The 21,794-nt window shown below is 38.3% G+C and overlaps 1 protein-coding gene across 17 annotated transcripts in view; it reads left to right on the plus strand.

The window, feature by feature from the left end:
- The window catches only part of LOC139727452 (anoctamin-4-like), a 127,451-nt gene that overhangs the window by 81,045 nt on the left and 24,612 nt on the right, over window positions 1-21,794 (plus strand). For 13 of the 17 annotated variants that reach the window (XM_071638408.1, XM_071638415.1, XM_071638414.1 and 10 more), the window contains 10 exons: window positions 545-641; window positions 1,330-1,390; window positions 2,111-2,193; window positions 3,411-3,473; window positions 6,921-6,995; window positions 15,770-15,934; window positions 16,753-16,789; window positions 17,922-18,033; window positions 19,251-19,308; window positions 21,160-21,257. In XM_071638408.1, the coding sequence (XP_071494509.1) occupies window positions 545-641; window positions 1,330-1,390; window positions 2,111-2,193; window positions 3,411-3,473; window positions 6,921-6,995; window positions 15,770-15,934; window positions 16,753-16,789; window positions 17,922-18,033; window positions 19,251-19,308; window positions 21,160-21,257 (849 nt within the window). Of the gene's footprint in view, window positions 1-544; window positions 642-1,329; window positions 1,391-2,110; window positions 2,194-3,410; window positions 3,474-6,920; window positions 6,996-7,196; window positions 7,272-8,829; window positions 8,905-15,769; window positions 15,935-16,752; window positions 16,790-17,921; window positions 18,034-19,250; window positions 19,309-21,159; window positions 21,258-21,794 lie in introns of all 17 variants that reach the window. The other 4 variants (XM_071638409.1, XM_071638416.1, XM_071638410.1 and 1 more) reach the window with 2 other exon arrangements.

The following is a 21,794-nucleotide window of genomic DNA, read 5'->3' on the forward strand; positions in this document are numbered from 1 at the left end:
GTTATATCGTTTGTTCAAGTTAACCCGTTTCAGAAGAGTCTCGAGTATACTCGGGCAAATGCCTGTAGGAAATGTATGTTTTAGCAAAATCAGCCCATCCTCAACGGGTTAAGAGTGATTATTGTGCTTATGTCTGCAGAATAGGTTCCCAGTTGATGAATGACTTGCCCTTCACCCATTTAAAACTAGAACCAAGTATATTCAAGTAGGTGTCTAGAAGAAATGTGTGTTACAGCAATATCAGCTCGTCCTCAATTTGTTGATGGGTACTGTAAAAAGGCTGCTGTCAAGGGTTTAGATGCATGGATTTTGAAGCTCAGAAACCATGGGAAAAAAAAGCATCTCTGACAATCTTTGGGGGGGGGGGGGATGGGAGGGTTTTCGTTGAGTCATGTATCATATCTCTATTCTCCATTCTTTCTCTTTGAATTTGAAATTGACAACTACGATGAACAAACATACATAATGTACACACTTGCACACACCAATACACAAAGTACTTAGCATTAACTGAGACATTGTTCTAAATGACTGTGCCTGGCAGGAACGAGATCTGTGCTGGAGAGGAGATCATCATGTGTCCACTGTGTGACGAGACATGTCCCTACTGGAGACTATCGGACAGCTGCCTCTACTCCAAGGTCAGTCATCTCTACTTCTGGCATTTCTAAAATGTAGTACCATCTGTTCAGATTCAGCCAATCTCTCCGCCAATTATGGGGGTGTGGGCAGAAGGCCTGGATATCCTAGCCATTTCAAACTTGAATTTCATCAAATAAACGTTGAATTCCTCTTTGAAATGTACGCGCTCTAGTACTTCATAAGTAGTTTGTAATTATCTCACAAAATCTGAATCCTGTATCTCAGCCATAACTGTGTCATTCCTTTGATATGATTTTAAAGGGATTGTATAGTATTGGTGGAAGTGAGAATTGGACTTGCCAAGAAACCACTTATGAAATAATACAGAGCATACCCTTTTTTAAGAGGAATTCACAGTTTATTAGATGAAAATTGGTTTGGGAAGCGCGGAGACATTTAAAAACAAAGTAAAACAAAGGGATCATAATTAAATGTTGGTCCCACCTGTTATGTGGATTGCCGTTTTTGGATAGCTGAGCCATTTCAAAACTGATTTTCATTCAATTAACGTTTTAATTCCTCTTGAAATTACATGCTCTTTCATCTTTTATAAGGGGTTTCTCATCTCACAAAAAAAAAAAAAAAAATGAAAATAACAGAAACCTGAAGTTAGGTCTCAACCAAAACTATAGTGACTAGAATGTATCACTAAGATCTTTGTGTTTTTTTGCTCTTTGTCCCTCACAGTTGACGTATCTGTTTGACAACGAAGCCACCGTCTTCTTTGCCTGCTTCATGTCTCTGTGGGGTAAGACATGCATTCATGTGAATGTGTATGGCAGTCTGCAATTTACTGTAAACATACCCTGCTTTGTGACATTAGTATTGTATTATATACAGAGGGAAAAAGTAATCTAAATGTAACTTTAATAGTGTACTAGTGAGAGGGAACTGTCCAAACAAAGGTATTTGTATTATTGCTGTTTGTAGCCCTCTTCTCTGTCTGCTGATGTTGTGTGTGCTTTTGTGTATCTGTCTAATATTCTGATATACGTAAAGCCAATGACCAGATTAAAGCAGTTTAAATCTAACCTATGGATTGTGCAGATTGCAAATTGTGTCTAACTGTGTGTGTGAAATATCACAAGCACTAAACAAGCATCAAATAATGAATGCACACTTACACACACTCTGCAAATGCATGGCAAGCCTGTAATGTACTTGCTTTAATGCGTGAAGTGAATTTCAACCCTGGATTTGATTTAAACTATCTTTTGTATAATGGAGATCTATATGCTTATAGTCTGTTGTAGAAATGCATTGTAGAGCACACAAATTTATGAAATGAAATCATGTGAATAGACTCTAGAGGAGTCTTGATATGGACAGAAAAAAAAGAGATACAAGCTGTGACTTAAAAGGTAGAGCCAAGATTAAGGAATAACGTTTTGATATATGTCACAAAATAATTACATTTGTCTGTGCACATCTTGCAAAGTGTTATGGGAATTTGTGTCTTTTCCTTCAGCTACCATGTTCTGCGAGTTCTGGAAGCGTCGCCAGAATGAGCTGGACTATGACTGGGACTTGTTTGGCTTCGAAGAACAGGAGGTATGCCCTTGGTCTGATCAATTTCCCGATATCATTTTTCATTTTGCTTTTGGAGATTAAAAAAAGTTACTGGAGACCACCAAGATGCGAATGGTTGGCTCAGCAAAATAAACGAAATATGCATGAGAAGCACAACTCTGTCAGATTTGTTCCAGTTAAAGAATTGATCAGCCCATCAAACCAATTGTGACTTTTTTTTTTTCCAGCACAAAACATGTTTGTCTTTTGAATATGGAGTCATGACTTTAGTTCTGAAATCAACAGAAATGGTGTCTTCACTGGCATCACTGTTAGCTAAAGTTTATCAAAAATATGGCACAGTAAAATCTGAATAACTATGACAATGTCTCATCCCTAAAGAATTCCTTAGTTAGAGCCATTGTGTCTTGAAACCTGTCTACGAGGTCAACCGAAAGGAACTAAATGTGACCCGCTACAACAAAAGGATCCGAAAGTCGGGGGAGGACAATTTTCTGAAAATGACATGACATAATACCTTAATCGTCTTCTTTAATTTCATATATAACACAACTGATAAAAATACTCAGTTGCGCAGATATCAGTGATTTTATTAGCGCATGTCAAGTGGTTGAGGCAATCAGAGTTTCGAGAAAAACACGTTCAAAGTTTTCCTTTCGACGCTATCAGTTTTCACCGCTTGACTATAGAAGGCATGTTCCTAGCGACCTCCACGATGTTCATTCAAGCTCAGCGCCAGCGGTCTACGCACGACCAATCAGTAATCAGGATGCCACGCACTGACCAATAAGATCACTCCCTCGTTGCTAGGGGCGGAGTTTAGCTGCGACGCTAAATCCAAATCTTCGGACATGTTTTTCCTACGTTGAAAGTCAGAAAATCATGGCCCAGAAAAACTCTGATATCTTGCCTTTCCTTTGATCATTTAGCTTCGAAATTTCGGCAGATGATAGACAAAACATTAGACTACAAAATCATGCCAAAAACAGAAATCTGGCTGTTTTGACCAATTTTGATGATGCGACTTCTAACTTGATTTTCTCGGCTAAGCCATCAGCGACTTTAGGATCCTTTTGTTGTAGCGGGTCACAAATTACTCTCAAGCTGGCTAAAATGTAGGAAATTTAATTTACCAGTCAGTCTCTGCAAGTGTGTTTGTTGTTGTCGAGAGATGGTCACAAAATTCACACTTATGACATTCTGCTGCTGCCTTCTCCACTGAACCTTGACCCTTCCAGGAGAACGTCCGCCCCGAGTTCGAGGCCAAGGCCCCAGACAAGAGGATCAGTCCCATCACAAACGTAAGTCATCATATACTGAGGCAGCTTGTTACTGGAGGAAAACATGGCCGAAGGCGTATTGTTAGGACAGTTAGGATTGGGAATGCAACTGTGCAGATTAAGTGGCATTGTGTCTTTACAAAAACGCAAATAAGGAAAGATGATGGATAATGTTACCTGTAGTTTGTCTACTTTGATTCATTTACCTTTTTATGTATATACTTTATGCACCCAGTTCAATTTTCAAACGAGAAATATTCCATTCACTCCCTATTGGTAGACCAAAAAGGAGCCCCTCCCCCTCCCCCCCCCCCCCAAAAAAAAAGCTTGATTAAATGTACCTTGTGGAAGTGATATGTTTCTTTTTATTTACCACATCGTAAAAGAAAGACACAATTTGCTGCCACTCTGTTTAGCCTATTTTTAATTATAAAACAAACACAGTCTGCTGTGAAAACTGATTGCATTCTCAATGTTTGTTTTGGCAAAGAGCTGCAATGAAGACCAATACAGTTATTTTGAATCTGAGTTTCTAAATTAGTAACCCTACTTATCCCTTCTGATGTACACAGACTTGATAGCATCAGTAACACCTTCATATCAAATCTATGTAAAATTCCATTGTATTTGGAAAAATAGTTTGCAAAGTCCGCTCATCTTCTGAGATGTTCAGTTGTCTTTAAGGGGTGGGGGGAGATCTTTTTGCAAATATTAGCAAATGAAATGAGTTTGGTTGTTTTCAATTTGAGATTTTGTTTCAGGAAATCAGTTACCAATTTTTTGCCATGTTTACAGTTTTAAAAGTTGTCAAAGTATCTGCATTACTTTCTTTCATTATTGATGTTATGCAAAGCAGTAGGTTTTGTCATTCCAGTCGTGCCATTGATTTTATTCCCTCTACTTTTTTGTATGTATATATATGTGAAATTTGTATCGACCTCGGATGTGATTATTAACCCTTTTCATTTCTCCTCTGTGAGTTTTTGCTTTCCAGGAATGATGGAGTGTACTCCTCCCTTCACCCGTCGTGAAAATGTGCTGCATCGCCCATCAAGGCCAGGCATGAGGATGTCTTCAGGAGAACTAATATGGACAGCTGTCTTGAATATCTTCCTTCTTCCACAGGTGCTCCGAGAAGGAGACATGCAGTTTGGCAGAGTGATCATTTGTTTCCAAACCGAAGGAGTGATTATGTTCTGTCCTGTATGAGAAATTAACCTGGCGTTGGGATTTCAAACAATGTCACATTTTGTGTGTCTTTCCCTTCCCGTGCTTTATATGTCTTGTGCTTTCCAACCATTTTGCAAATCCCATTCCACTTTAGCTATTACATTTAGTGACATTTCTCCCTTCATTCTTCTCTCCTTTCAGTGGGATGGAAGGGTATAGTCCTTTTTTTTGGGGGGGGGGGGAGCAAACTCTTTCATATTATCACAGTGATGCCTGCATTGAAATTGTGCCATTGTTAGAAGCTGCACTTATATCAGAAATAAAACCCAAATATCTGTCAATTGGACCAGACAAGTTGGAGTCCATTTACTGAAAAAAAGACAAGCAAACAAAGCAAATTTTGTGCACCTCAGAAAGACCACCCCTCCTTTCTTTCTCCTTTTACAAGATTTCTAAAATGTACAGCACTTTACATCTTGATTTCAGAAGTTACCAGGGGTAGCTTTCATGTAAATTCGGGATTCAATAGTCTCTAAGTTTCCCATGATATGTAAAGATGGTATGTTCATAGTTTTGATCTATTTTTATTACCTAGTAAGTAGGAAAGCCACTGTCATTCGGTGGCAAGAAATGTTCCATGTCTCAATTTAAAGGTAAAACTATGACCCAGTATGGAATGTGCAATTTGTTCTGTACATGGGGTGCCATCATTCCAGGTTACAGTTAAGACTCAGAAAAGCTCAACAAACGTGTGTATGTTTTTTGTTTACCCCTTCCCTGTCAATGGGGGCAGTCAAACATTTGAAAAAGTAGTACAGTGTATTTATAGTTGCCGTGTGATTTTAAGGCAACAAATTTGGGAGCTGTAATTTGCACTCACAATCACACACTGCTTGTAGTGCTGAGTGTTACACAACTTTGTCGTGCTCATCCATCTCAAAGTAAACCGTTGCTCCTTCCCTTGCGGCACCATCGTTCCAAAGATGCTTTTGTAGGTGACACGCTCACTAGTTATTAGTGATGCAGATATAATCATGGTTTCCAAGTGCTGTTTCACTTGATACTCACTGTCTCCCCACTCATGCACCTGTCTCTTCTTAACATGTACACCTCCTTTCTCTCTCTCTCTCCCTTTCTTTCATTTCCTGTGCACCCTGCCACCCAAGGTGTATGAGCCATACCTCAAATTGAGAAAGAAGTTTCCCCGTTTCACAGCTTCGGCTACGACCATTCTCGTGCTGGTGAGCTATTGCGCACAGGGTGCAGTGCGTGCAACGAGTTTGAGAACTTGTCGTTCGCCTCACCGTCTAACCCCGTCGTTGAACTGACAAAGTTCGGCAGGAACAAGACGTTCTATTAAAGATGACTAATTTCTCTTAATTACGGCCCTGACACGTTCACTTCTGCATGCCAACCACAGCTTGTAGCATGCATCTCTCTCACACACAGATTCCTATTCACAGCATTAAAATGTGCAAGTGAGTGCTGATGGTTCCTCGGGAATGCGTGAACGAGACAGTGCCTGGTGGTGTCAGAAGCATGGTATCGCGGATGATGTTAGCGTGATCGGGCCCTGAATGGCAAGAAGATGGTGGTGGATGCCTCAGTTTCTTCCTTTTTGATGATGTTATTACTGGTGTGGGTCTGTGTTTATGATCGACACCCTTATAGAGCCTGTTCAATTCTTGTGATGATACTCGCCACCTGAAGAACAACAAAGTGTGTTACCGCATCCACAGCAGGCTTTCTTTTCTGTTGGCTTCCCGTAAACAAGACACACAAAGTAGCAGGAATGAGCGCTTTGCAAGCCCAGACAAAAAAACAAGAAATTAGGGGTGCATGAATATGTTGTATGTTTGAGCGTGTGTGTTTGTGTTTGCACCGTATTCTTTATTCCATAACACAAACATTTCATTTTGCTCGTGAGAGGAGAGCTGGCTTGATTAAACGTCCCTTGAATCACTGTCATCCATGAATCACAATCTCAACCCAACGTAAGTACATTGTATGCCTTCCAGCTCTGTGATGCCGTTCTTAATGCCATGTAACTTCAGAACTATTTATGTTGTCTCTTGATTCCTTTTGTCACTCTGGAAATGGGCCTAATCCTCCAGCCTTCACCAAATACATGTTATGTATGATTCTCGCTTTGCAGCACCCCCACACCTTAGGCAGCTTGCTTTCTTTCGTACCATGTACATGTACATTGTTCACGTTTCATGACTTGTGTTGTGCTCCTCTTAACACATGACCACTGGATGCATGCTCTGATGCGTGACTGCAATATGGCCACCACAGCTAACTGAGCCATACATGAAGTTCTCCAAAAAGTTCCCTCGATTCTCCGCATCGGTTGCGTTCATCGTATTCATGGTGAGAGTCCATAACAGACATGCAAAAAACGCACACGAACGAAAACAGACTGGACGTAATCGGGGTAGACTCTGTGCGTGCGTTTGTGTATGTACCTAGTTAATAGTCAGCATAGTTTGAAAGCATTACAGCATTTTTACATCATAACCAATGCATGTGTTCTTCTCATGTTGTGCATTTTACGATGTATGTGTGGTATAGCTTGAGGAGCCCTACGTCAAGTTCTACAAGCGGTTCCCGCGATTCACCACGTCGATTCTGTTCATCACGTTTATGGTGAGAGACAGGCCGCCAAGGCAGAGTGATACCCACATAGTCAGAGGTTTTCCGTTTGCCCTCTTCCCTTTTTTTCTCTCTCATATTTTTGGAGTGTTAACACTCCGCTTTCGCCCAAGTCCCATCCTCACTAATAAACCATGAGCTGTGCGTACACCCCTTGCACCCAACCCCACGTGTAGATGGTAAAATTCGCCCCTGCTTGCTTGAAAATGAAGTGACATGCTTCTTGAGCTTGCAACCTCTCTAATACTGCCCCTGTTTGATCACTTTTCAGCTGTTTGCCCCCTCTGCTGCCCTCTACTGTCCTGTTTTGAACAACATCCCCAACCACCTCCTGCACACCCCTGACATTTTCTTCTGATTTGTTTTACTTTTTTTCCCCACATTTTATTTTGGCTAACCCTGGCTAACAGTCTCCTCAACTCTGATTCTTCCGTCTACTGGGCAGCAGTGTGATTAACATGTTTTCATTTTTCCCACAGTTTGTTTGGTTTCCTTATCACTTTTTATTTGCCGTGAGGCCTTTGAAATATCCTCTGAATGCATTTGTCGATTTGGATATGGTTTTTTCATTAAGCGCATACTAATTTATCGGCCTTCTCTTTTCTTTTTCCTTTACCTCATCAACCACTGGCATTCACTTCATTTTGGCATCTGCTTCGTTTGATCACACTACTCATTGTGTTGTTTGGATGTATGTATTATCACACATTCCTCACCCTCTGGAAAAACTCCTGGCTTTGTTTCTCATGTATTCCCTGCATGTACACTTTACTTTCATTTACTGTTTATCATGCTGTTCTTTCCGTTTCATTCAAAACGTTGTGCACATCCTTTGACGATCTAATGAATTAACAATCAAACAAAAAATGAAACTCATATTTCTGCAAATCTGCTAATAATACACACCAACAAAAATGATGATGTTTTGCCAACATTAAAAAAATGTTGTGTATCTGTTGACACAAACTCAATGTACATGTATGCTGCCATTGGGTGTATTTATTAATGTATGTCTTGTTGATATAAAACCAAAATAACAATATTTGCACTATGTCCTGTGAACTGCATGCACCGGAATGCATCGGCAATGAATTCTTAACACATTTGTCATACGTTTCTGCAACCATTTCGTCTATGCTGTTCTGTTGTGTTCGCATTTCACATCATGCATCTTGTGTTCATGATGAAAAACAAAACAAAAAACCAAACCACCAACTACCTCTGTCCGCCACCTACAACTGTATTCACTCTCATGACCATCACATCATACTCTGACCATCCCTGGACCTGGTGATGGCCTCCAATAACCTGGAATGCGGTTTAACCTCTTGCTGACCTCTGACCTCTGAACTCCGACCTCTGCTCACCCTCTGGCTGATTGATGTATCTCCTCCTGGCCTAAATGCCTCATCTTTGATATGCGATGTAACAAATGCTCCACTAACCCCGCCTTGCAAATCTCTCCGTGCCATGACCCCCGACACATCTGCAAACCCGCATATTATTTGACCAACCGTTGTTACCCAACTCCCTCTGACCTGCCGCCAATTAGATGGAAGAACCGTATGTCTCCTTCAAAGTGAGGTACCCGCGCATAATTGGTGGAATCGGTATAATCATATTCATGGTAAGATGGGAGAAACGCTATACGCCAGCGTGTGTCATCTCATGTTAAACCCTTCAGACCAAAAGCTGTTGAAATGAGTGAATTTGTAATGTATTTACACATTTGATGTCGTAATAATACCTATTATAAAATGGTGATATGGATCCTAATCAAATGAATGACCGAGAGCTATCACACGCTCGGTCTTTTTTTCGCCAAAAGGCCCAAATTTACTTTTCACCAGGCAGTAGTATACTAATGGCCAGTGCTAACAACCACTTGTCTGCGCTCAGCTGCACTGCCTGCATGTTATGAATGCATTGCAATTGATTATGTGTGAGGTTCAGTTAGCTTGGAGCTGGTGCTAGCCTTGAAATCTTGCAAAAATTGCCTCCGCAAAATTTGAATCATGTCACCATTTTATAAAACAAATAATGCACATCACTGGGTTGGGCATCAGTGAAATTATCCACCCTATGTATTAAGTATAGAGCAGTTCAAATTACACTTTGCTTTGTGTGTTTCAGACTGGTCAAAAGTTACTATTGGGTGGATAATTCTTACTAACACCCTTTGTAATGTGGATTGTTTTGTACACTGTATCTGCAATTGACAGTTTACCACCATGTGTTATAAATGGCGTAGGTTAAAGGGATTAAAGTAGTGAAAACGTTTGCAGCAGTCTGTGTGTTGTATTTTGACCGATCAATTATGATTATGTGACTGTGTTTGGCGCCAAATCACGCACTTTTTTGTTTTCATGCTGGACTATCAAAAATCACTGCGTGGCATGATTCTGCCATTCTTATTTGCAAAGGAATGAACAAGATAATGATCTGCAAATGAGTTCTCTGTTTGAAATTTTGTTTGTATTTCAACACGATAGAGGAAAATGGGCAATTTGAATTTGCATTCTCCTATTAAATACAGATTTAAATTAGCTTGCCTCTACATGTGTAAGATTCTAACATCTTGCCAAAGTAAAGCCCTGATTGTATTCCCCTATTCAGGCTATAAAAAACAATTAGGGAAAAACTTATGGAAAGTTATGAAGGCAACAATAAGAACTTGAAGTTTAGGGTTTGAGGAAATTCGAACTTTTATGGTTGTATGCAAGTGGCTGACACAATGTGCTTTATACTCAAAGTCAAAGCAAGCTATCCTACCTTTCAGGCTTTTGCCCGTTTTCCCTGACTTGCACCGTGTCCTATTCAAAGCAGCATGAGCCAGCAAAATTGCTCAAGGACCTTTACTCCAGTCATGTGACAGCCACTAGTAATAAAAAAGGCAGAAAAAGAATGACAAGAAAGTCTTCCTGCAATAAAACAAAATTGGAGAGGAAAGCCAGGCTGTGCTGGTAATGGCTTCAACGTTTCCAAACATATGATGCTTACTGCTGACTGTGGCATCATTGCATGCACCTCCTAAAATAAAGAATTAAAAAATGTCAAGTAAGAGCAAGTGAGCTTAACCATATTCCGATTTTGCTGAAGTCAACGAATAGTATGACAAAATCATTTTGTAATATGATAACGACCTCTGACATGCCTTCTGTCCTTGTTAAAGCTGTGGGTGGGCTTCCACATGTTGGCAGGAAGCTGTGTGAATTTTCCCCATTCTCAGTCACAGTTTTATGCTAAAGCTAACAATTTGAAGTGTGATTGTAGATGGCAAAGAACAGATAATGCATACCTGTTTATCATATTTCTGAACGATGTACAATGGATTCTAATTGTATATTTTTAAGTCTGGGTTTTTGTGCTTCTACCCAATCGTGTGCTGGAAACTGTATCTGCAACATCAGTTCATCCTCTGTTATGGAAATTTTTCTTGACATTGTTTTCGATTGTTATCAGTAATAAGGATGTTTAGGATGTAAAGATGATTCAAATATACAAATCAGCCTCATGTACGGTGTGAGAAATTAAGTATTTGCAAAGATATTAGATATTGATGAAGCTGTCAAAAGATTCATAGAATTAATTATTGTTAACAGGTGTGTTATGTCCACGAATACAAATCTTTCCATGGACCAATGAAAATCAGAACAAATTTCAGAGAGTAGTTGTCTTGTGCTCACAAGAAGATATACTTGGTATATACATATATTTATATTTACTTCTGAACTGAAAGATTTCTCTCTATTGATGGATATGTTAAAGCATACCTACACATAACAATGAATTTCAGATTCAGAAGAGAAATTTGAAAAGAAAACAAGTGCTACGGATTTAAGCAAAAATGGTCAAGGAATAAGGAAGTTTTGATGGCTTGAAAGCAGAGTGAACAGGAAAGATGACATATGTTTCCAAGCCTCCAATTGGTTTGAAAAAAAGAAAAGAAATAAAAATCACTTGACAATTCTGGGGAAAACAGACTTGTTCATAGCAGTGGAATGACCATGCACATTTTGACTGAAGATATGCAGAGTTGTTTGTTTTAAACAGAACTTTTAGGGATTGATTTCATGTAGAATAAGCGAAAGGCAGGCCCAAAGTAACATCACAGATGCAGAATAGGCTATTTTAATGTAACATTCAAATTATTACATTTCTTTGTATGAAGACACTCCAGCCTCCACTGATAATATGCCATTGCTTCAGTCAGAAAAGATCTTTCCATGTAAAGTTTGCAGATATGGCATCGAAACAAATATGTACATTGTCACAGATCTGCAGCAAATGCAATGTAGAGATGTAATTGGATGTACGATGTGTCTGCTACATTCAACTCATCTGACATTGAACACTTTTCTTGTTTCTCCCTCTGTTGTATGCTCATTAAAAATAAAAAGAAAAGAAAAAAAGTTGTTAATGCTGCAGAAAATACATTTTCAAAATTTGGGAAATATGTGTACATGCTGTCATTAAGAACTGGCAAAAGGAAAACTGAAAGTTCATTAACCCCTGTGCTGCATTCACTATATTCTTTTAACACATCTTTCTCAAATTGTTAAAAAAAGAAATATTCATGTAATATGAACAAGCAGTATTTCTTTCATGGAAGAGAAAAATGTATAATTCCATATGTTTACTGTGCTTCATACCTAAATCTTGATCGAAGAATAGGCCAATGTGCCTTGGCTCATTTTGCTGAAATCAAATAATCCATCTGTTCTTTTCTTCAGCATCACACAATAAAACATAAAAAAAGAAGTTTTCTGTAAGAGAATGTGCAAAGTTTTTTTTTCACTCATATACACTGTATGTCATCAATGCAAGTTATGAAGCTTCATAAACTTGCTCAAAACAATAAGGCATTACATGCATTTTATGTCTATGTTATTTGAATGACAAAAATTGTATTTTGGGATGTAAAAATATGTGTCTCTGTATCTCAGTCAAAAAAATATGGTTTCATCATGAATATGGTAGCAAAGATTGAATGAAATGGAATATCCAGAAGGGGAGAGATGTAAAGTATGAGAAATGAATGTTTAAATACGTGCAATATATACATACATATTCATCAATTAAGAGTGTACTGTATAAGCTATTATTTTCACAAATTTTGCAAATTATTGTTGGACCACAAATTTAACAACACGCTAAAATGTCGTCATGTGCTAAGGTAAGAGTGCACTTGCAGATAGCCTCAGTGTCAGTTCGCAAAAACGTCTCGCGAAAATGTCGGTGACTTTGTCATTCGAGAAAATATCTATATGCAAAAATAATGGCTTATACGTACAGTATTTAATTGGCTTGCTGCAAATGTTATTCCAAAATATGAAATTTGTGTAATGTATATATATTGAAGTGTGAGTCCAAAAAGTTCATCATAACGATCATTGATACATGAGCAGCCCACTGTCATGAAACTTTCTTTCTGTCTACTTTAACTTATCTGAATTGCCAGGCACTGCTTTGCTCTGCTCTATGACGGAAAAAGCTTGAAACATGTGCTGTCATCATTGATATATGATGTATCATCATTTTTTAAAGCAATTTTACGTCTTCAAAAGTTGAGATACTCCCATTTAATGGAAGAGATATTCTATTCCCGTTTTATCGAATTATCTGCTGATAAAAATTTAAGCATGGATTAAGGTTTCAAAGCTAGGAAATGGCAATAAGTGGTTTTTCAGTCGTAAGTAATGCAGATAAGTAACATGACGTGTGGTTTGTGCAAAGCATGACAATGGCAGGGAGGTGTTAAGAGAAGGAGTAGAATCTCTTCGCAATTTGTGCAGATTTTTTTCTTCTAGATTCAGTGAGAATCTTGATTTTGACAATTTTAAACTGCATTTCTGAGAAAATGTTTGAATCCTTAATATAAGTTGGTGGTATTATGGTACAAGACAAATCCTTAAGTCTTTCTCTAATCTTCTTGTTACTATTCATCAGGACTGAAAGAATGGAATATAAGAATCTCGTATTAGAGTTAGCATTTAACCATCTTGTGCACATTTGTGCATAATATTGTTCATCAGGTTGTGCACTTTAATGTTTATCATTTGGATCATAAAGTATATGGCTATTGTTTTGTACGTGTTTAGTAGCATTTTAACTTCAAAAAGTACAATGTTTGTACTGTTTTGATTGCGCTTTCTCCACAGTACACAACTGTAAATTCTTGCTGCTGAAAATATGAAAAGGGATAGCAAATTGATGCTTGCTATGTTTGTTGTTGAAGAATGACGCAAACACTGTACCTAAACATAAGAACTGTCTTTTGTCGAGATGATTTGTTAACTACTGCGTTGGAGTGCATACATGTACAAATTGTATGTGTAACTTCTCCGCGGCATGGAGCATGGGTACAAAGGAGAGATTCTAGTTTACTTCCCCTTCTCTAACACCTTCCTGGTAACAGTGTGAGATTATGTGACCCCACAGTTCCTTGTTTTAAAGTTAAAGGACAAGTTTACCCGCATATGTGCATGGATTGAGTAAATACATCAAGGTTAGTATAACACATCGGTGCAGTTTGAAGGAAATGGGACAATCCATTCAAAAGTTGTGATTTTCTAAAGTTTTAGTACTGCCATTGCTGGATGATCAAGACTGCAGCATTTTTTGATGTTTAACTGCAGGACAACAGTATAAAAAAGAATAGAAGCAGAATTCAACATAATTTCATATTATGAAATGAAAGACCAGTTGCTTCTTTCGGAAAGCAGGGGGAATAATGTACCCTTATGATATATCAGTAACAAGTTGAGGGAATGTGTTCTTTTCAATAAAAACTTTTCCCCCCCAATTTCTCTTTATATTCTCCTTAAATCATTGTCCTGCAGTAATGCCACAAATTGCTGTGGTCTATTCATCAAGCGATGATGGCAATGAAACTTTAAAAACTCATAACTTGTGAATGGATTGTCCGATATTCCTCCAACTTTGCTGATGTAATCTACTAATATCGCTGCATTCACTCAATCTTCATTATGTAGTAAGGTGAACTTGTCCTTTGACATAATAATTACATTCTTATTGTCATTGTTTTCTGTCAGTAGAGAAGATATGTTCCACTTATAGTTTTATAATGTTGTATTACATAAGTGTGCCTTTAAATACTCTGTATATATTTTACAATTCAGTCTGTGTAACCCTTATGAAAACAATTCAATATTTCTTTCACTTTCTTCTTCGTTTGCTTGTGTGTTGGTGAGAAGGTAGAGCTTTTGGACTGTACTAATCTTCTTTCTAACCTACAAATGAAGCTTTGTTGAAGCTAATTGTGTGCTTAAAGTTTTTTCTTCTTTCCTGATATTCAATTGTAGTGCCACTAAAATTTGACCAAAAAAAAAAAAAAAAAAATGCCGCCTAAATGGGATTACCACCATGGTATCGGGGCCACATTGCAAAATTTGCTAAATGTCAAGCAATACTGTTTGTGTAATTTTTTTATAATGATGTATCACAGTATGGTTATGGAAGTTTGCCATTTATATTGTAATTTTTACTCACTGAACACACAAAGAATGCTGTGATAACATGCATGCTGCATGCACCAAATACTAGTTTCATGATCTATGCTTGAATCTGGAATACAAACAGATTCTTGCAGTGAACTATAATGATCTAACCTATGCTAGTCTCAAAACTAAATACTCACAACCAATATGGATGGCAAGGGTTTGATATATTCTTTACGTCGTAATCTAAATATTGTAAGTATGGAGGACGAATGTGCTTTCACTTTTGTATACAGAATGTAAGGTTGCATGATGACAGTGTTGTAAATAAGAAATGTAACCATTTGTATTCTAAAAAGAACCCACACAAACTTTTGAGCACTTTTTAGATTATTCTTACTTTGTACAGCACTGCAATGTCTTGTCAAAGACAATGACTAGCAGACTGCTATGTCTTTACATATTTATTTTAGCTTAAGAAATATAAATACATTAATCTTCCAAGCAAAGCCATGTATGTAGCTAACTGTGTGTGATATAAAAATGCAGTCTTTATTTTTATTTTTTTATTATGTTTTTAAAGAGAGGTATTTGATTCATCATAATCATAACTGTAACATCATGAGTCAATGATACTGTATACCAGGAAGTGAAAACCATAACCAAAAAATGCTCTGCACCTAAATTTAAGATGATTTTTTTTTTTTTTAAATCAAAACTCCACAATTTTGAACATTGAAAGTCTAGCTATTTAGTCAGTGATACCCACACATGGTGGAGTTAATGGCATTTACGTTCAGCTGTAAACAACTTAATAACCTAACACGGTGCACCTCTTTTAGAAGATTACAATGGCAGGATGTCCACAGCATTTTGTGTAAAATAGCCTTGAGAGCAGACTGGTTTTAAGATGCAAATATAGGGCTGGTGAGGAACTAGGATTATTCACATTTGATAGGCTTTAGTATGTCCTTCCAAGCTGTAGTAATGTGTCTTGCTATACATGATCTGTTTGTCCTCATCGTCCACCAGATCATGCTGGTCATGGCCGCCGTGATGACGGTCATCATCTACAGGATCGCCGTCAAGTCGGCCATCTTCTCCATCGACCAGGAGTTCATCGCCTCCTACTCCTCCATCATCACCTCGGTGACCGCCTCCCTCATCTCCCTCATCCTCATCATGATTCTCCAGATGGTGAGCAGTCATGCAAACTCCTCCTTTGTGAAGTTTTCAGTATTTTGTCTTTTAAGTTTACTTTGTAGGGAGATGAGAGTTCAAAATTTAATCTAATTTCAGATTTTTGTACTCTTCCCAAAACCTACTTACAGACTTTTTTTTTTAAATTTTTGTAATCAAATGCATCAAGATATTCACAGTTTAATGCATTTCAGACTTTTTTCCCCTTGAGTTTTTTCAGACTTTTTTCTGCAAATACTCTCACACTCATGACTTTAAGATGCATAAGGTTGTTAATTCCAGAGAATCTCTAGAATATCAGTGCTTGTATTGTTCTGAATTAGCACTGTTTTTTATTCTCATCCAGTGATAAATGAATAAAGGCAAGATAGAAAAGTGAATGCTGTACCCAAATGACTGCTTGCATCCATCATAAGCAAAAGTTGTGTATAAGTGATGTATTAGAATTTTCTTTTTTTTAATTTTAAATGGAGTAAATTATTATTATTTTTTTTAATCGAAATTGTGACATGAACAAATGTATATTTTCCACTGCAAAATTTTGAAATATTGTACATTTATAGAAAAACAAATGACTCATCTACATTGTATATAGACAGATGCGAATGTTTCCTGGTTGGTGTTTCCTGATTTGTGTTAACAATATTTTGTATTTCATTTATGTATGAAAAAGAAATTCAAGAATCAAATCAAATCAAATATTTAAAAAAAATAAGATTCATATATTTGTAGGCAGCCATGAAATCATAGGGTATATGTTGTGTGGAGATGAACGTGCAATGAAAATGTTGTATTTTTTCCTCTTCCTTGTACAGTTGTATGAGCGGATAGCTGTATGGCTGACAAACCTTGGTAAGTTTTAATGGATTTTGAGATCTCTCATTGTGGGAAAAAATTAGAATTTGAAGTTTGCTATTACTTTTTCTTCAGTGTTCATGGCTTTTTCTTAAAGGATAAGGAAAATGCACAGCCAGTTCTCATCTTTAACCTCTGGTTAAACATTAATGAACAGAACTTTACTTTGCTGTAGATAGGCAAGTGTGGCTGAATAGAATATATTCCCAAAGTATTGTGCAATGCATAAAATATGTTGGCTAACGCTAGCCACAAGGGATTATCATCTTGTCGTTTCAAGTTTGGTACTGATGTTAGCGTTGCTGTGCAAGACCCATATTCACGTCCATACATTGAACGTTGTATGTGCAAAGTCTATGCTAATGCAATGGTCGCCCACGTAACATTCATGAACTCTCTAGACATGGCTACATAAATCTAAGCCTGGGAGCAAAATTCAGATTGTTGTGTTTTGTAGAAGGGATGAAACTTGTGGCATTTTAATCTGTCTTCCTCATTATGTGTCTAAAACTAAGCAGTCATGACTATTTCTTTTGATATTTGACTTTAACTGTAAGTGCTATTACTCTTTTTATACCCCCGCCAAACGAAGTTTGAAGGGGGTATATAGGAATCAGCGAACGGTCGGTCGGTCGGGCGGTCGGTCCGTTGCAAATCTTGCATCGCGAACTACTTCCTCAGTTTTCAACCGATTCCCATAAAACTTGTTTTGTCACGTATTTCCCACAAGCTTTGCAGTGGTTTGATGCCAACACGCACTGTTATGATAGATAATTTTGGTCGTTATCATTGCGTAAATCAGATCTTATTTGAGCTTGATTTAAGGCAGTTGTTTCAGGAAATAGCACTAGCACTATCACCAGACTTGAAATCACCCATTGTCTCATTAACATTGTCATTGTCTCATTGTTTCATCTTTATCAGCATCATCATCAGTATTGCTGTAATCATCATCAATGTTATCAGCATTATTAACATTGTCATAGTCTTCATAGTCTCCATCTCATCACCATCATCTCCGAGCTAATCGTGGATAGCATCATTTCTTATTATTTTCGTCTGCTTGTTATTATCATCTACATACATAATGCTCATCCACTTCTCATCATTATCGTCATCATTCTGACAGAATTGCACCGGACTGAGACGGAGTACGAAGACAGCTTCACCTTCAAGATGTACCTGTTTGCCTTTGTCAACTACTACTCCACCAGTTTTTACATTGCCTTCTTCAAGGGGAGGTAAGTGCCCCACTCCAGTGGACTCTCCTTTAAGCTAGCGTGCACCCCTTGTGCAACACCCCCCTCCCCCTCTACAATCGATCGGTAGGCTGTCATGAAACAAGCCCACCCATTATGAATATGCAATCACCCTGTGAGTCTGCAGTCATGCCTGTGATGTGCAATGCAAGATGCAGTAATACACAGAAAAAAGGCAGCTGTACATGTAGCTAAGATGAACTTTTGAGCCCAAGTACAGGCAACTGAATGTGAAAAAGTGTCCGCTGCTCCTCTTGCCACTGTTTGTGGTTTAGAAACTCACCTAGTTTGTGCTCAGACTTAAGTATGACAACATTCGAACAAGTGGACTACCGCATGGACTTCACCATGTTGCATAGTTTGTTTTGTTACCAATTAGAAGATTTCTCTTACCCCAATGGACCAATAGTAAGTCAGTTTGTTGGCATATTACTACTAGTGTGAAAATTTGCTCTTCTCAGTGGAATGTCTTTATTGATATGTAAGTCAGTTTGTTGAAGTAATATGACTAGTTCGAAGAATTCTCACATTCTAGTGGACTCCTTTTGAGGACAAGTCAGGTTGGCGGATTGAAGGATAATACAATGTGAAACCCAGCAGCAATAAGCATGTACTGGTACTTTGTAGTCTGTAAGTAATTATTCAGTTTGCCTGAACACCCAATCCTTGCCAACTCAAAGCCATAGTATACCCACTTTGATTTGGAAACAAGGTGAATGATTTACAGTTTTATTCAGTAGTGACCGATACCAGCTCGGCTAGCTCGGCTAGCATCCCATGAAAGGGAATTGTAACTCCCAGTGATTTTATCCCTTAAGTAACATGGATGATGATGTCTAGCTCTTGTGATACTGACTGTATGGAGTGTTGTGGTATATGCATGTCATGTGGAAGTATGATGGATCATGTTCTGAGGAAAGTGCTAGAATTTAAATGGAATGAGCCATGAAGGCAAAGGGCAACCAAAGAAGATGTGGAAGAGACAGGTGGAGGGGGAGCTTGGGAGGGTTGACCATAGGAAGGAGGATGCCCTTAATTGGGCGAGGTGGAGAGAAGGTGTGACAGTGGTGCTGTTAGAGTGAGGTAGATCCAGCCATCACCCATTATCAAGGACAGACATGCATCAGAACTGGATGATGATCAGTGATGATGATGTAAACCTGAGTCTCATCGCTCGTTCTGTATTTCTCTCCTATCAGACTGCCCGGAACCCCCGCTGACTACGGACGAGTCTTTGGCATCTGGCGTCAGGAGGAGGTAAGGGGGGCACTGGTGTCCCACCCAGTAAAGGAGGATCATACTCTTGTCATGGAGCTTTTTCAGTTTCTGCTTAGAACTCCGTCAACATATCAAATCAGGGGCCTGTTTCATAGAGATTGAGCTTAAGTTGCAATCAATCGCAAATTGTGTTTCATAAACAAATTTGTGATTGATTGCAAGTAACGCTCCATCTACTGAAAATCATACTTGATTTTTCTTGAAATCAAGCATATACTGCAAGTATCTTTATGAAATTGGACTTATGATCAATATTGATCTTACGCTCAGTTCACTGAGTTACGCTCAATAAATCGAACGTAAGATGAATCGCAACTCTTCTATGAAACAGGCCCAGAACATACAGAGTGCTCTAGAATGTTCATTGATAATTGTTGATATTTCAATAAACACAAGATACTGGAATGTTTTTTGTTTTTTTTTTCCCCAAGTGTTACCATGGCAGTTGCATTAGACAAATCAATCTGCATTCCAGTAGTTATTCATAACATACCTGTTCCATTTTCACACACATGATAAGTATGGATAGATAGTGTTTTCAATTGAGGTACCTCACCTCGCATATCCTCTTCAGGCCCTGTGGCCCTGAAGCCTGCAAGGTTCTCTCTCCAGTTCACAGTGTTTGGCAATAGGCCTGGATGCACTTTATGATGTCTACCCCCAACGACTTCCTTCCCTTTTCTACTGTTTGTCTCCATGTGGTTTCTGGATGCCCTACCTTTTTTTTTAACCTTTTTATTGAGTCAATGACTCTAGATGCTGAGAGGTGGTGGGCTGAAGTGGTTGTAATTCAAAGTAAAACACTTCCCTTCTTGTAGATACATGCGTGCTGAGGTTCCATAACCATTAAATTCTCAAGCACAAATGTGTCAAGGATTGTGTAACCAGGTGTCTGTGCCACCAATTTTGGAGCCCAAGAACTACAGCTGTATGCATTGTTTTAGCATTTATGTGAAAACATGATTAATTTCCAAACTGGTAGTTATGTTCAGTCTTGCTCATGGTTTGCTCCTCTGTTTGAGTCAGAACAGTGAGAGAAATGTAAAGGGACTGTACAGTACTGGTTGAGATGGGGATTCATATTTTGAACATTCCTAAGTGAGATAATGAGAAACCTCTTATGAAATATGAAAGAGCATGTAATTTTAAGAAGGATTCAACATTTATTTGCTGAAAATTGGTTTTCAAATGGCTGAGATATCCAAAAAAGTGATAATGATAAAAGGCGACAGGCCACGCCTTTTATTAGGATCTCTTTGTTTCACCTTGTTTTGGGATATCTCAGCCACTTCAAAACTGATTTTCATCAAATAAACTTTTGATACCCCTTAGAATTGCATGCTCTTTGACATCTCATAGAGTGGTTGCTGAATAAATCGCAAAATGTTAAAAGCAAAATCCTCACCTTGACCAGAACTGTACACACCCTTTAACTATTATGATCAACATGAGTATTACTGGTAAATACTTGTGAAAGTGCTGGAACAAGTTTATTTTCTGATACGTATGCTGTGCTGCTGTTGCTCAATGAAATTTTCCTTTCAAATTGTTACATAGAATATGCAGTTCTCATGCACCGGCAGAACTGTCGATTTTTTGCTCTGAAATGTACACATACATGTACACGATCATGGTTGTTATGTAGTTTTTGTGTAATCATTTATTGTTAATTGGCAAATGACCTCTCTCAAACAATGAACTCACAATCTTGTGATCATCCCCAGCCGATGAGTTTTTCCACGAAAGCAGTTCTATGTTCCAGTGGTCACTGTTTTGCAGCCATGCACAGTCCTTCGAGTCTTTTTCTTCTCTTTTTCTGTCCCCATATAGTGCGATCCTGCTGGGTGTATGCAGGAACTGTTCATCAACATTGCCATCACCATGTGCGGCAAGCAGTTCTTCAACAACTTCATGGAACTGGCCATGCCGTAAGTTGTTGTTGTTTTTTTTCTGGATAATGATTATGTTGAGAAGTAGATGAAAAGGATGATGATAATGACGATTGTGATGATGATGATGATGGTGCTGCTGATGATGATGATGATGCTGATGCTGATGAGACGATGATGATAACCATGGTAACAGCGACAATAATGATGATGGCGCTGAAAATCACTTGTAAATACCGTTCACAATACCTTGGATGTACATTGTAGGCATTTTAATTTTGAAAACTTATTTGCCTCTCATTTATATCTGGCTGGAATCTGGAAACACTTTTGTTTAGTGGCGCAATACAGAAGTGGAACGTGGACAGGAAAATGACTTCTGGATCATATCTATCTTTTCAAGAGGCCCAGAATTTCATCAAATTGGAATTTAAGCTGCTCAGAGTCGTACTCTTTGCCACATTACAGGAGAGGTTGTTCCATTCATTAATGGCCCTCTGTGAAAAGGAGCCATGTATGAGCTTTGATTGGACCGGCTTCTTTGTAATTTTGTACCGATGACCTCAGGTTCTGTTC

The sequence above is a fragment of the Diadema antillarum genome, unplaced genomic scaffold, assembly GCF_040938485.1.
Source record: "Diadema antillarum isolate AM-2024a unplaced genomic scaffold, OU_Dant_1.0 seq00000131_RagTag, whole genome shotgun sequence".
Lineage (NCBI taxonomy): Eukaryota > Metazoa > Echinodermata > Echinoidea > Diadematoida > Diadematidae > Diadema > Diadema antillarum.